Source organism: Oncorhynchus tshawytscha, linkage group LG07 (assembly GCF_018296145.1).
Source record: "Oncorhynchus tshawytscha isolate Ot180627B linkage group LG07, Otsh_v2.0, whole genome shotgun sequence".
Lineage (NCBI taxonomy): Eukaryota > Metazoa > Chordata > Actinopteri > Salmoniformes > Salmonidae > Oncorhynchus > Oncorhynchus tshawytscha.
Genome location: NC_056435.1, coordinates 59,992,386 through 60,007,477, shown reverse-complemented (window position 1 = coordinate 60,007,477; position 15,092 = coordinate 59,992,386). Strand labels below are relative to the sequence as shown.

Sequence of the window (15,092 nt, the reverse complement as noted above, 5' to 3'; positions counted from 1 at the left end):
CAACTGGGAACTCGGTAAAAAACAGCTCCGACTGGCAGAAAAAAAACCCATTTTGAATGGTCATCCAACTTGCGCTCTTTCTCGAGTTCTGACCTGAAGATCACTGACATCCATGATTCAACTTTCTTTTCCCCCCCAGAGTTATCAGTTGTCTTAAAAGCACCATAAATCCAGAGAATGACTAACTTTGATGACAAAATGTGCACACGAGGAACACCGCGCCGCGCCACCTTTCTGTTTTTGTGAGCACAGCACAACCAGGTGAGTCTAAAAATGTCTTGTATGCTGCTGTAACAAAATGTGGAAATGTCAAGGTGTCAATACCTTCTGAATGCAATGTAAATTATGTAATTTGCCAGGGAGAAATGTATACTGTAGCTAAGGAAGTAATACTAAGTGTATGTTGTGTAGTAAGCTGTTAGTAGCCCATGTGGTTAATCCTAATAATTGGGTCCCTTTCCCCCTCATAACGTAGCTTAATGTTCTGACTTGGTGGTGCACATGTAGCCTCTTTACATTAAAAACCAAAGTCTAACAGAATTCCAGTCATTCCAATAAATGTTAATACCCCTTGATCTTCAAGAATAGGACTTGGAAATATTGAAGTATAGATTAGCCAAATTGTTTTACCTGAGCATGACCACAAAACTAAGGATTTATTAACCAGCTCTACTGTTGTTTATGATTTTGTTGTCATGGGGGACTGATTGGACTCATTGATTCCAGTTGAAAAATGCTGCACTCATGGAATGACATGCTTTGAGCACTACTGAAAAGTGCTATTTACATGTGAAAAATGAATGTCATATGCTGCATTTGCTATAGACCTATTGTTTACCTTTTGTTGCTGACACTTGATAATATGCAGCTGTTTTAAAAGGCAAATCCACAGTTTGTTTCACAGTACAAGGGGAGGGTCATGTGAAAATATTTGTTATGTTGTGGAGGGGCGCATTTTTTGTTGACACCTTTTCGTTGGACCAACCCCTCCCACCAGTACATTTCGATCTGTCCCTTGATGTTAGAGCTTGTCTTCAAAGACAAGATGCAATACTGGCAAGCTAAATAGTTTATTCATATAGCTGTAATACGAATTGTACAGTATCGCATATTACTGGTTACTTATCATGATAGGTACTAATAATTGCAATAATGATGCTTATTTGCATTTTTCACGTTTGCATATGGCGATCCCTAAACTGAACCAAATCGAAGTGAAAGGGAGAATCTCAATCGCACAATTTTCGCATCTTCTCAAAACCCATTGTAGGATAAATTCAGGGGGACGGGACCTCGCTTTCTCATCCACAGTTTTGAGAAGGAGGCGAAGAGAGATGACGCGAGGGTAAAGAAGTGAAAGCGATTTGTCATGTGACTAGCTGGCTCGGATAATTAATGAATTTAACAGTCGACAAAAGTATGATATCTAGGTTGTTTGTACCAACATTATTGTCCACGAAAAGTCCTGCACAATAAACAATTTCCCCCTGAATTTGAGACTACTGAAACGGTAAGATGATTGTTAGCGTGCTAAGTTATGTTATTCAGTTTTAACGTTAGCTAGTTAACTTTTTCTTATCTACTAAAAGTGTAAGTTGGCTCTCTAACGTCAGCATTTAACTTAGTTACTGAGTTACTAAGTTACTAACTTACTGTTAGATGCGTCAGTCAGCATTATACTTACTAGTAGCCAACTAAGTTAACAGCAAGTTTCGTGACACTGACCGGTCCTTCCACCGATACGTAATGTTTACCGCCTGACGTGGAGAAAGACCAGATTGAACAGACAGCCAGTAATTTAAGGTTGTGTGGTACAGAGCTGGCACAACAAGCGTGTCGAAGAAACCCTTGCTGAATAATTTCCCAATCTATCTGCATCTGTAAATATACCTACGTTAGGGAACAAGAAAACCGCTATTAATTGACCGTGAATAACAACAACCCATTGTGGCAATTGTATCCCCTGTAACACATATCTGCCCCTACTACTAGGCTTTGAACCCATTATGTTTGTCACCGTGACTGCGGGGGTGATGATTGCGCAATACAATGGCAGTGTATCGCCTACCTCAGTGGAGAACACATCAGCAACACCAACCTGGGGACCAGAGCCTCACAGATGTTTGCAGGTCCTATACGAGGACATTGGCGAGTTAAGGTAAGCCAGTTAGGGCTGTGTTGGTCCTGTAACTATAATTGTGCTTCTTTTCAACGTACTGCATTACCTCAATGCAACATTTTGAAACATGTTAAGACAAGGTGTCAGCTCAGGTGGGACATTCACATTGCTGGAACTGTTGAGTTGTGTATTTAGTGTTGTTGTAAAGACTGTAGTGTAGGAAGAACAACACTTTCTCTTTTGAAATAACAACCATATACACTGTAGAAAACAAACTGAGTTTCCATGACAGACCAAGAAAATCCAGGTGAAAGCTATGATCACTTATTGATGTCACCTGTTAAATATACTTCAATCAGTGTAAATAAAGGGGAGGAGACTGGTTAAATAAGGATTTTTAAGCCTTGAGACATGGATTATGTGTGTGTGTGCCATTCAGAGAGTGAATGGGCAAAACAAAAGATTTAAGTGCCTTTGAACGTGGTATTGTGGTAGGTGCCAGACTCACCCGTTTGTGTCAAGAACTGCAAAGCTGCTGTGGTTTTCACACTCAACAGTGTTCTGTGTGTATCAACGATGGTCCACCACCCGAAGTTGTAGTCAACATGGGCCAGTATCCCTGTGAAATGCTGTCGACGCCTCGTAGAGTCCATGCCCTGACAAATTAAGGCTATTCTGAGGCCAAAAGGGGGTGCAATTCAATATTTGGAAGGTGTTCCTAATGTTTTATACACTGGGTAGACTGCACAGCAGGTGACAGGGTTTGGATTGGTCAATAGTAAGGGTTGAGTTTCACAGCCCAATCTTCCAAGACATTTTCATGTCCTTTTGCCTGTCTCTCCCCATCTCCCCATCAGAGTGCGGTTTTGGGACCTCATGCTGCTCATTCCCAATGTAATCTTCTTCATGTTCTTGATGTGGAAACTGCCCTCAGCCAGGGCTAAAATCACACTCACCTCTAGCCCCATCTTCATTACCTTCTACATTCTGGTAGGTAACCACTTATATCCAATCTCTGGAAATAGGACTTGTGCAGATAAGAGAAGTGTAGACATACAAAAGTAGTCTCTTGCTAGATTTTTTAAAAGGCTAATTACATGTAGTTTGACAGCTCTTTGACATGCTTCAGATGCTGAATATAGAATTGAGCAAAAATAAAGGGATAACATAGTGGGTTAACTGAATTCATATTGATTCATTTCATAATATCAGATGGTAATTGCTATCTCAAACATGTGTTTGAGATATTGGTTTTCTACCTTGCACTGATACGAACACAATGACACTGACAAATATGGATAATGACGAACCTGTTTGCCCCCACTGCCCACAACCCCTCTTTTTTTAATGGATGTCTGACCCTTGTCCTCCCAGGTTTTTGTGGTGGCAGCGGTGGGAATCACCCGTGCTATCGTGTCCATGACCGTCAGTGCATCAAGTTCTGCCACCATCATTGACAAGGTAAGGCCACATGTAGGGCATAAATGGTGACACACTATGAACCACCTGTGCTCAAGCTACCTACAGTGCCTTCTATCCCACTTGTAGTGTGAAATAGACTTTCTGTCATTCAAAACAGCTAAAGGCTCTTTGCAACAGCTGTTGCAGATGCACAAAGACTTTGGATTTGTAATGCACTACACACAGATGAATGTTATATGGAGGTAGATCATAAGTCAATGAGTGTCCCCGGCTTCAGCCCATCTTGCGTGAAAAGGGGTACCCTGAGGGACTTTCGGATCCAGAAAAGCATAATATCACAGGACATTTCACAAGATGATTATCTCAGAACATAAAGAGGGCAGTCAGATGTCTGCTATGATCAGTACAAGCATGGCAGATATCTGAGTGTTTCTTTCTTTTCTGAGTTCGGACACTACAAGATGACTGAGGTAAAATGTGTTTTTTATAGGTTGCTGTGATAGAAAGGATAGAGGGGAAAGGGGGATACCTCGTCAGTTGAACAACTGAAATGTGTCTTCCGTATTTAGGGCTGTGGCGTACTGCATCAGCATCGAATAGCCCCCGCGATATGCAACTTTTCAGGGAGGTCAGGAAGCAATATACACAGTCAGTTAGAAAAGCGAAGGCTAGCTTTTTCAAACAGAAATTTGCATCCTGTAACACTAAAGTCCATGGAGAATAAGATCACCTCCTCCCAGCTGTCTACTGCACTGAGGCTAGGAAACACTGTTACCATCGATAAATCTACGATAATCGAGAATTTCAATGAGCATTTTCTACGGCCGGCCATGCTTTCCACCTGGCTACCCCTACCCCGGCCAACAGCTCTGCACCCCCCGCAGCAACCTGCCCAAGCCCCCCCACCTCTCCTTCACCCAAATCCAGATATCTGATGTTCTGAAAGAGCTGCACAATCTGGATCCCTACAAATCATCTGGGCTCGACAATCTAGACCCTCTTTCTAAAATTCTGCCGCAATTGTTGCAACCCCTATTACTAGCCTGTTCAGCCTCTCTTTAGTATCGTTGGAGATCCCTAAAGATTGGAAAGCTGCTGCGGTCCTCCCCATCTTCAAAGGGGGAGACACTCTAGACCCAAACTGTTACAGACCTATATCTATCCTGCCCTACCTTTCTAAAGTTTTCAAAAGCCAAGTTAACAAACAGATCACCGACCATTTCGAATCCCACTGTACCTTCTCCGCTATGCAATCTGGTTTCCGAGCTGATCATGGGTGCACCTCAGCCACGCTCAAGTTCCTAAAAGATATCATAACCGCCATCGATAAAAGACAGAACTGTGCAGCCGTTTTCATTTTTCTGGCCAAGGCTTTCGACGCTGTCAATCACCCCATTCTTATCGGCAGACTCAACAGCCTTGGTTTCTCAAATGACTGCCTCGCCTGGTTCACCAACTACTTCTCAGACAGAGTTCAGTGAGTCAAATTGGAGGGCCTGTTGTCTGGACCTCTGGCAGTCTCTATGGTGGTGCCACAGGGATCAATTCTCAGGCAGACTCTTTTCTCTGTATACATCAATGATGTCGCTCTTGCTGCTGGTGATTCTCTGATCCACCTCTACGCAGACGACACCATTCTGTATACATCTGGCTCTTTGGACACTGTGAACAAACCTCCAAACGTGCTTCAATGCCATACAACACTCCTTCCGTGGCCTCCCAACTGCTCTTAAACGCTAGTAAAACTAAATGCATGCTCTTCAACCCATCGCTGCCCGCACCCTCCCGCCCGACTAGAATCACGACTCTGGATGGTTGACTTAGAATATGTGGACAACTACAAATACCTAGGTGTCTGGTTAGACTGTAAACTCTCCTTCCAGACTCACATCAAACATCTCCAATCCAAAATTAAATCTAGATTCGGCTTCCTATTTCACAACAAAGCCTTCTTCACTCATGCTGCTAAACATACCCTCGTAAAACTGACTATCCTACCGATCCTTGACTTTGGCCATGTCATTTACAAAATAGCCTCCAACACTCTACTCAGCAAACTGGATGCAGTCTATCACAGTGCCATCCGTTTTGTCACTAAAGCCCCATATAATACCCACCGCTGCGACCTGTATCTTCTCGTTTTCTGGCCCTCGCTACATATGCGTTGCCAAACCCACTTGCTCCAGGTCATCAATAAGTCTTTGCTAGGTAAAGCCCCGCCTTATCTCAGCTCACGGGTCACCATAGCAACACCCACCCATAACACACGCTCCAATAGGTATATTTCACGTCATCCCCAAAGCCAACACCTCCTTTGGCTGCCTTTCATTCCAGTTCTCTGCTGCCAATGACTGGAATGAATTACAAAAGTCACTGAAGCTGGAGTCTTATATCTCCCTTAATAATTATAAGCGTCAGCTGTCAGAGCAGATCACTGCACCTGTACACAGCCCATCTATAAATAGCCCACCCAACTACCTCATCCCCATATTGGTATTTTTTTTGTTGGTCTTTCGTTGGTCTCCCAGTATCTCTACTTGCACATCATCATCTGCACATCTATCACTCCAGTGTTAATGCTAAAATGTCATTATTTCGCCACTATGGCCTATTTATTGCCTTACCTCCCTAACCTTACTACATTTGCACACACTGTATATAGATTTTTCTATTGTGTTCTTGACTGTACGTTTGTTTATCCCATGTGTAGTAACTCTGTTGTTTTTGTCGCACTGCTTTGCTTTATCTTGGCCAGGTCGCAGTTGTAAATGAGAACTTGTTCTCAACTAGCCTACCTGGTTAAGTGAAGGTGAAATTTAAAAAAAAAAAAAGGAAAAAAATCGACATTCACGTCTTCGGCGCCTGGGGAACAGTGGGTTAACTGCCTTGCTAAGGGGCAGAAGGAGAGATTTTTACCTTGTCAGCTCGGGGATTCGATCCAGCGACCTTTCGGTTACTGACCCAATGCTTCCAACTGCCAGGCTACCTGCCGACCTGCACACCTTTGAGAATGTGGATAAATCCAAAACAGAGGCTAAAATGCAAAAATATTAATAATTTATTTGGACGTCATGATGCCCAAAAAGTGCGTGGTGCAGAAAAGAGCATACATAAAATGACACTGATCTGAGGAGAGCGGATAAGTCAAAGAGAAATGCAGATTAAGGAAAGGTGAAGAGCCGCAGAGGCGTTTTGAGACGACTGAGATTTACCTCTTTTCAATGTTGTCTCCTTTAGGTGCTGTGGGAGATCAGCCGTTTCTTTCTGCTCACCATGGAGCTCAGTGTTATTATCCTGGGACTGGCTTTCGGTGGGTCTTCCAATAACCACCACAGTATTTTGATTCATAACGACATCTCCTGCAACTCAAATCTACTGTACAGTAGCCTAGTCCCAGAATCAGCTTATGCTATCATGTCAACTGCTTGATAGCCTGGGTGCCAGTCTGTTTCTGCTAACTGTAAAATATATGAAAACAAACACTACCAAGCACATGCTAAATACAAAGATTTCTTAGGACAATATGGAGAAGTACATGACTAATGTGTGTGTCCGGACAGGATACTAAAAACAGCACATTAGTTAAACAAATGTCCAAGGTACAAAATGTTTAATGATCTGCAAAACTAAAACACTTCCTGTCGGCCCGTCTCACTTCTGCTGTAAGACTAACACTTGGGATGACTTGGTCACCGCAACTGGTATGACTCGTGTCACACATATAGTCATGCACTGTGTAAGCAGAGGTGGATATATGAGTTGTTTAAACTTAATGTGTCCTTAGAGGGGGGTGGGAATAGGCTGTTTATAGGCAGTATAAACAGTAAAGCTGTATGCAGTTTTTGGCATAGCCAGGGGTGTGAGCAGGACAACAGATTTGTATTATTGTTTCATCAGGAAAAATCACATCCCTGATTATTACTACAGCATGTAAAATTATGTTTTTATTTGAATTGGCATGGTGGAATCATCGTCATATTCCATTCACTTTGTGTTCGTTTCCAGTATTAAAGACCAACGCACTCAACTCCTTAGTGGTGCTGTTGAAAGCATGGCTTCTAAACGTTTCCTCTGTTGACAGGCCACCTTGAGAGTCAGTCCAGTATAAAGCGTGTGCTGGCTATCACTGCTGTACTGGCACTGGGCTACTCGATCACACAGGTAAGAACAGAGTCCTGAATGCTTCTTTTTAGTTTGACGATGTTTTACATTTTTACTATGTTGTTCCCTACGGAACAAGACCCGGATGTTACACGCTGAACCAATCACAGCTCCATAGATACCACGTTTCCTCTTAGCTAGGCCTATTTCCTTTGTACCCTCAGGGCACACTGGAGATCGTGTACCCCGACGAGCACCTGTCTGCCGAGGACTTCAACATCTACGGCCACGGAGGACGCCAGTTTTGGTTGGCCAGCTCTTGCTGCTTCTTCCTGGTGAGCGGCTAGTGGCTGCAAAGCAAATGCAGTACTTTGAATAAAAATAAATCTTATTAATGTAATTGTATAAAATATGAAGTTAACTTGTGTTCAAATAATACACGGACAGAGAGAGGATTTTAATCAGTCATGTTGTGAGAAAGGGTCGAATTGAACATGCGTGTTCCACACATTTGGACCTGCAATTTAGCCTTCTCATAGTTTGGATTGGAACGAAAATAAGCACCAATGTGTCCACCACTGTGAACACAAATCACTAACTGAATAAACTGCTTGAGAGTACAAAAAGGATAACACTGGTCCTTTTCCTTCCAGGTCTACTCTTTGGTTGTCATCCTTCCCAAAACCCCGGTGAGGGAGAGAATATCTCTGCCATGTGAGTAATTGGGACATTTTATTCACCAAGCAAGCTACACAACATGGCCAAAAGTATGTGGACACCTGCTCGTCGAACTTCTCATTCCAAAATCATGGGAATTAATGTCCCCCTTTTGCTGCTGAAACAGGAACGGGCCTTCCCCAAACTGTTGCCACAAAGTTGGAAGCACAGAATCATCTAGAATGTCATTGTATGCTGAAGCGTTAAGATTTTCCTTAACTGGAACTAAGGAGCATGTCACAAACCACGAAAAACAGTTTAGACCATTATCTAAACGTTACATTTGGCACTATGCATTGGAGCAGGTAGTGTTCTCTTGGCATCCGCCAAACCCAGATTCATCCGTCGGACTGCAAGATGGTGAAGCGTGATTGATTACTCCAGAGAACGCGTTTCCACTGCTCCAGAGTCCAATGGTGGGGAGCTTTACACCACTCCATCCGACGCTTGGCATTGCACATGGTGATTTTAGGCTTGAGTGCGGCTCCTCGGCCATGAACAGTTTTTGTACTGATGTTGCTTCCAGAGGCAGTTTGTAACTTGGTAGGACTGATGATTTTTACTCCCTTCAGCACTCGGCAGTCCCATTCTGTGAGCTTGTGTGGCCTATCACTTCACGGCTGAACCGGTGTTGCTCATAGACGTTTCCACTTCACAATTACAGCACTTACAGTTGACCGGGGTAGCTCTACCAGGGCACAAATTTGGCCAACTCACTTGTCAGCAACGGTTGTGGCTGAAATAGCTAAATCCACTAAGTTGAAGGGGTGTCCACTTACTTTAGGCAATGTGTTTTTTCGGGGTTTCTTTCCTCATCTACCACAGTTCTTTTTGACTATCTCTTATGTTAATGTTTAGCTGGAGAGTGGCCTAGTGTTCTATACAGCTGTCAACATTCTACAAGGAAAGAGCCACATAATCAACATTATATAATCATTAACCAGATTACCCTGGATACCAGACAGATGAGTGGTAACTCAGTTCTAGAATGTTGTCATTGATGATAATGAATCTAAAAATCTATTGACATATATTCACATTCAGAATTGTTTAATTGATTGTTTAGCCATCCAGAGAACAATGTTCAGATGCACAGTATCTAGTTTTTAGGAGTGGTCTGCAGTAGATTCTATAGCGGCAGAGGTAATGCACACCCTTTGTTTCCTCTTGGTCCCCTCCCTCCACAGCTAAGAAGAGTTTTTATGTGTACGCTGCCATTCTGTCCCTGCTCAATCTGGTCCAGGGGCTGGGCAGTGCCCTTCTGTGTGCCGGCATCATAGAGGGGCTCTGGTGAGTGGCTGCTTCTGTGTGTAGAAGGATGTGCTGGAGATTCAAGAGTTTGTTAAGCAAAAGCGTAAAAGACTAAATCATCACACTACGATTTATTCTAATGAAGATCAAAACAGGCTTGAAAACATTCTTATAAATCACACTTTGAAACATTTATCACAGCGCGTAGTTCCGTTTCTTTAACATCTGTGTTTAATCAGTCAACTGTAGCCTAACTGCAAAGCAATGGATTTCTCAAGGTTTTTATCTGCTGGCCTGTTATGGTAGTGTTATGTAGACCTTATAGCTGATGGACCAAGTACATAATAACTGGTGGTCCAAGTAAAAAGGACATATCTGAAATTCACTTTCCCCTCAAAGCGGAGCGGCTTGTTGGCGTGTCCATGTTCTGATGTTTTCTGTGTAGCCTAACTGAAGCCAAGTGTTATTCTGGTGCCGGCCTATGGAACTCTTCAAATTGTATTAGTCACATGAGCCGAATACATTAGGTGTAGACCTTACAGTGAAATGCTTACTTACGAGCCCCTAACCAACAATGCAGTTTAAAAAAAAATACAGATAAGAGATAAGTAACAAGTAATCAAAGAGCAGCAGTAAAATAACAATTGCAAGACTATATACAGGTGGGTACCGATACAGAGTCAATATGCGGGGGGGGACACTGATTATGTACATGTAGGTAGAGTTATTAAAGTGACTTTGCATAGATGACAACGGAGAGTTGCAGTGGTGTAAAGATGGGACGACAATGCAAATAGTCTGGGTAGCCATTTGACAAGATGTTCAGGAGTGTGATGGCTTGGGGGTTGAAGCTGTTTAGAAGCCTCTTGGACCTAGACTTGGCGCTCCGGTACTGCTTGCCGTGCGGTAGCAGAGAGAACAGTCTACACTGTTGTGTCATTGGCAAATTTTATGATGGTGTTTGAGTCGTGCCTGGCCGTGCAGTCATGAGTGAACAAGGAGTGCAGAAGGGGATTGAGTACTCTGACCCCCACTGTGTTGAGGATCAGCGTGGGGGATGTGTTGTTACCTACCCTTACCACCTGGGGGCGGCCCATCAGGAAGTCCAGAACCCAGTTGCCGAGGGAGGTTTTTAGTCCCAGCATCCTTAGCTTATTGATGAGCTTTGAGGGCAGTGTGGAGGTCAATAGAGATTGCATCATCTGTAGATCTGTTGGGGCGGTAAGCAAATTGGAGTTGGTCTAGGGTTTCTGGGATGATGGTGTTGTGAGTCATGACCAGCCTTTCAAAGCACTTCATGGCTACAGATGTGAGTGCTACTGGTCGTTAGGCATGGTGATAGAAATTTTGTAAAACGGATTTAAGTTTCCCTGCATTAAAGTCCCCGGCTACTAGGAGTGCCGCCTCTGGGTGAGAGTTTTCTTGTTTGCTTATGGCGGAATACACCTCATTCAATGCTTATTTACAGCCAACCTCTGACTGTGGTGGTATGTAAACAGCTACGAAGAATACAGATGAACACACTCTCTTACCAGATGCCGCTGTTCTATCCTGCCGGTACATCTTCTAACCAGCCAGCTGTATGTTGATATTGTCGTCGTTCAGTCACAACTCCGTGAAGCATAAAATGTTACTTTTTAATGTCCTGTTGGTAGTTTAATCTTCCGTGTAACTTGTAGATTTTAATTTCCCAAGGAATGCACGTTTGCTAGCAGAATGGAGGGAAGTGGGGGATTATTCAATCACCTACAAATTCTCAGAAGGCAGCCTGCCCTTAAGGTACGGCTACTGCGTAGGGGTCACAGTCAGCCCCCTGTTAAAAGTTTGACATGTTTCTGTGTCATTTGAGCAGCTGCGTGGATGTCACCACCTTCATCTACTTCTCTGTGTTTGCCCCACTCATCTATGTCACCTTCCTCAAAGGCTTCTTCGGGTATGTAGATCAAAGGCCAAAAACTATGGCTTTGTCTGAATGTTACTTGATGTCAAATCCTTGCTTCCGCTGTCCTTTTCTTTTTTGATCAATTCCTCGAGGCTCATTGAGGAGGGGTTCAAAGGAGGGGTCTTAGATCCTCTGATCCAATGTGCTTTGAGGTGAATTGAGGAAAGAAGGATGGAGGACACAGCAATGTTCTTAAATGTATATTTGGTCACGCTTTACTGCCACCTTGTGATACAATCTCTCTCTCCTGTTGTCTTTGGTCTCTTTATCCCTCACTTTCTCTCCTCTCTCTACCATCTCTCTTCATCCTTCTCTCCTTCTTCCTCTAGCTCAGAGCCCAAGGTCCTCTTCTCCTACAAGTGCCAGGTGGACGAGCCTGACGACCAGACGGATGTCCACCTGCCCCCTGCCTCAGGCCTGGGCCACAAGGAGCAGCTGGAACGGGGCTCCTTCTACCCCGGCACCCAGATAGATGGCCTGACTGCTGCAACCATGGGCACCGGCATAGCTGCTTACCTGGACAATGTGGCCTCTGGTCCTTTCGGGCCGGGCAGCATAAACAGCGACTGCTAGAGAGCCATCAACGCCTGAGAGGAGAGGAAATGAGAAGGCTGGATAGGGGATGTTGGACTTGTTGAGTGGAGAAGTTGAAGTTTGCTATGGCTCTCTCTCCCTCCGGAGACACTGTGAATTGACTCATTTCAGCCCCTGTCTGTTCTCCATTTTGGATCTTGCTTCCTTGTCCATTCTGGCTCAAACATTACATTCTCCCCCAATACCTGCAGGGGATATTTCTACAACTTCAGTCAAGTATTTTCCCTCCTGTATATGCGTGTGTGGCTGACCAAGATAAGAAGATAATGTAAAGGTAATGTCCGATACATTTCCATCGAAGGATTACAACTGAGGTATAGTCCATTAACTGTGGCCTTGTATTAGATTTGTAATCGTCTCGTATTGAAAAACTGCCTCGCTCCCTGTAGACCAGCCCTGTTCTTATGGAGCTAGGAGCCTTCTCTAAATTGCATCACTCATAATGAATCAAGTGTGCTTAATTATTTTTTTAAATGTTTGATATCAGTGCCCCCCCCTCTTGTTGATGATCGAAATCCTACAGTGTAACGTCATGTACAAATTGAAGACCTGTTTGGCTTGAGTCTACAGGGACTTGGTATGCCATGTCAGACAATTAGCAGTGCAACTGGTATCTATGTAACTTGATGCTGGGAGAGACTCAAAATGGACGCCATTCCGCACCCGCATTACCTCTACCTATTTTATTGTTTGCCGTCGGTTTTATTTATTTTAGTGACTGCTTGGTTTTATGTCGATAGGTAGTTCCATCAGCTGATCATTCCTGGTATTAAAGGTGCTTATGACTTAGGTAAAACTTTCCAACCACCAATCAAATGAGATGGAGAAGGCAGGAACAGCACTTGTGACGAAACAATGTTTTTTTGTGGACATTTTTATTTCAATAAATATTTATGCCCATATACATTGGATTCAACCCAAAAGTGTGTTGTTGTTTTTTAAACGATGTAAAATGTGTTTTCACTATATGAAATTATTGATGAAGTCACCTTATGGGGTTGCCCTTGTGTTCTTTATAGTCAACCCTGATTTCATCCTAAAGAAAGAGCAACTTTTAAACAAAGTCCTTCTGCTTGCTCATGATGCTCAACGCAAACTAAATACCAATTTTCATGAAGCCCTACTTTCTTGCGTTAATTCCTACTTGTATGTCTGCTGTGAACTTAGCAGCCCACTACACATGGCTTGCTGGGAAACCAATTCTATTGGTGCCTGAAAATGATGTCATTCCAGTTTGTGTGAATTACGATGTCACTTTTTTGATTTTAGTTTTGTTTATGCCCCTCTTGATTTTGTCACTATATTCATTTTGCCAAAAATTATTACGTTTGCTATGATAAAATGTGAAGTGGGTGAAGTTATTCATGTGACATAGCATCCAGTGGAGGCTAGTGAGGGGAGGATGGCTCATAATGGCTGGAACAGAGTACATGGATTGGAGACCATGTGTTTGATGTATTTTATTCCAGTCATTACCACAAGCCCGTTCTGCCCAATTTAAGGTGTCACCAATTTACTGTGATAGCATCACTACGTAATATAAGAGACATTTATTTTTTTCATAAGCGTAAGCCACCACAAAACAATCGTTTTATATTGTCATTGTAGTATTTTATACAAGTCTTCTGCTTTGCTCTTCCCAATACCTGCCCTGCATCAACAAACTCTGTTGCTTGCTCTCAAACACTGCCTTATATTTCTAGAGAAATGTCGGAAGAGTTGCGTTTGAGGTACGAAATTATACAATACTCAAATCATCATGAGTAAGGTCTCTGGTTGTGGGTTTCAAATGCAAGTGCAGTCATGTTAAAGACTGAATAAAATATTTAAGATGGTAAATGAAAGAACTTTGAAAAAGAGTGAGGATACGTGATGCCAGAAATTTGTGAAGAATTTATAGCTCAATGATACACTATTAAAAGAAAATAACGGTGATGTGTTTCAGCATTCCATGAGAGACTATTTAAAATATGCTTCCTTTTCATTCCTATAGCCTGCCCCTATGTATTTTCTTTGGACCGTGTCTCCCCTTGGTGTTTTGTTGTGGTATTGCAAATGGAAAAGCGGTCCCAGTAAATGTTTCAGTTGTGCATGGCATGCAGTGTTTCAGTTGTCTGGGGTTAGCCAAAGCTGAATGTATGGCATACAATTGTATATATATTTTCAACTAACCAATCATCTTTCTTGTACAAACATGCACAACATTTGGAGATTTAGATTTCTGGTAGGCAGGGGATGCCTATGATGCATGATAAAATGTAATGGCATTCTGATTATTTTATCCACCTATACTGTGGAGAATACTGCATGTCCTGGAAAAGTGACCTTTCCTTTTGGAGGCCCTAAGCAAGATTTGGTTTGAAGGGGGGTCACTTCGGATGCAGAGCATTTTTAGTGGCCCCCCTCTTTATGGTGGAGAGACATTTTTTCTTTAAGTACATTTCCTGTAGTTCTACACATTTTGCCATGGGGTCTCACATGACAAAATTCTATAGTATACTTTGGTATAAATACAGAGAATGGTATATTTTAGACTATCGTGTTCACTGTAGTGTTTTAACATTATTGTAGTGTTTTTGCGGACATGACTAGTATATTGTAGTGTGTTGGTGCACATTACTGTAGTGTACTGTATTTACTACAGTGTTTTTATTTTATTATCTTGGACATGTGGGGGCTTTCTCATTGAGGAAACCTACAGGACAAATACTAAAAGAGCACATTTTCCAAAACCTGTAGGTAGGACTGGAGTCTGAATGGGTAGTTCAAAGTTTCTGCTCTTCTCTATAACCTGTAGGTAACACAATATATACACAATATACTTGGCATGTAAGGTTTTTTTTTGCGTGTGTTTTTTTGAGGACATTACTTTAGTATTTACTAGTGTTTTCTGGGGGGGATAATACTGTATTTCCAATAGTATACTACAACATTCTATAGGAAGTA

General features: G+C 42.6%; 1 protein-coding gene and 1 non-coding gene across 5 annotated transcripts; one reads left to right on the top strand and one right to left on the bottom strand.

Moving 5' to 3' along the window:
- Positions 1-13,069, top strand: LOC112246212 (transmembrane protein adipocyte-associated 1 homolog). Of its 4 annotated transcripts, none has more exons than XM_042324755.1 (11): positions 1-261; positions 1,993-2,158; positions 2,977-3,109; positions 3,494-3,580; positions 6,779-6,851; positions 7,623-7,702; positions 7,867-7,977; positions 8,296-8,356; positions 9,547-9,649; positions 11,463-11,543; positions 11,882-13,069. In XM_042324755.1, exons 2-11 carry the CDS (start codon positions 2,007-2,009, stop codon positions 12,123-12,125), a joined length of 1,125 nt encoding a protein of 374 aa, XP_042180689.1. In that variant the 5' UTR covers positions 1-261; positions 1,993-2,006; the 3' UTR covers positions 12,126-13,069. The 4 variants fall into 4 exon arrangements, with proteins under 4 accessions (XP_042180689.1, XP_024270283.1, XP_024270281.1 ...); XM_024414513.2 differs by lacking the exon at positions 1-261 and adding an exon at positions 1,124-1,510; XM_024414514.2 differs by lacking the exon at positions 1-261 and adding an exon at positions 1,586-1,880.
- Positions 13,070-14,818: 1,749 nt separating this feature from the next.
- LOC112246250 lies at positions 14,819-14,871 on the bottom strand. Its single transcript, XR_002952884.1, has one exon. It is a non-coding gene; the product is annotated as a U7 small nuclear RNA (small nuclear RNA).
- Between the last annotated feature and the right edge of the window lie 221 nt (positions 14,872-15,092).

Coding starts and splice junctions, on each gene's coding strand:
- LOC112246212 (XM_042324755.1), top strand. CDS start 2,007: ATGTTTGTCACCGTGACTGCGGGGGTGATGATTGCGCAATACAATGGC. Junction 7,703..7,866: donor TGGGCTACTCGATCACACAG/GTAAGAACAGAG, acceptor TTGTACCCTCAG/GGCACACTGGAGATCGTGTA. Junction 7,978..8,295: donor GCTCTTGCTGCTTCTTCCTG/GTGAGCGGCTAG, acceptor TTTTCCTTCCAG/GTCTACTCTTTGGTTGTCAT.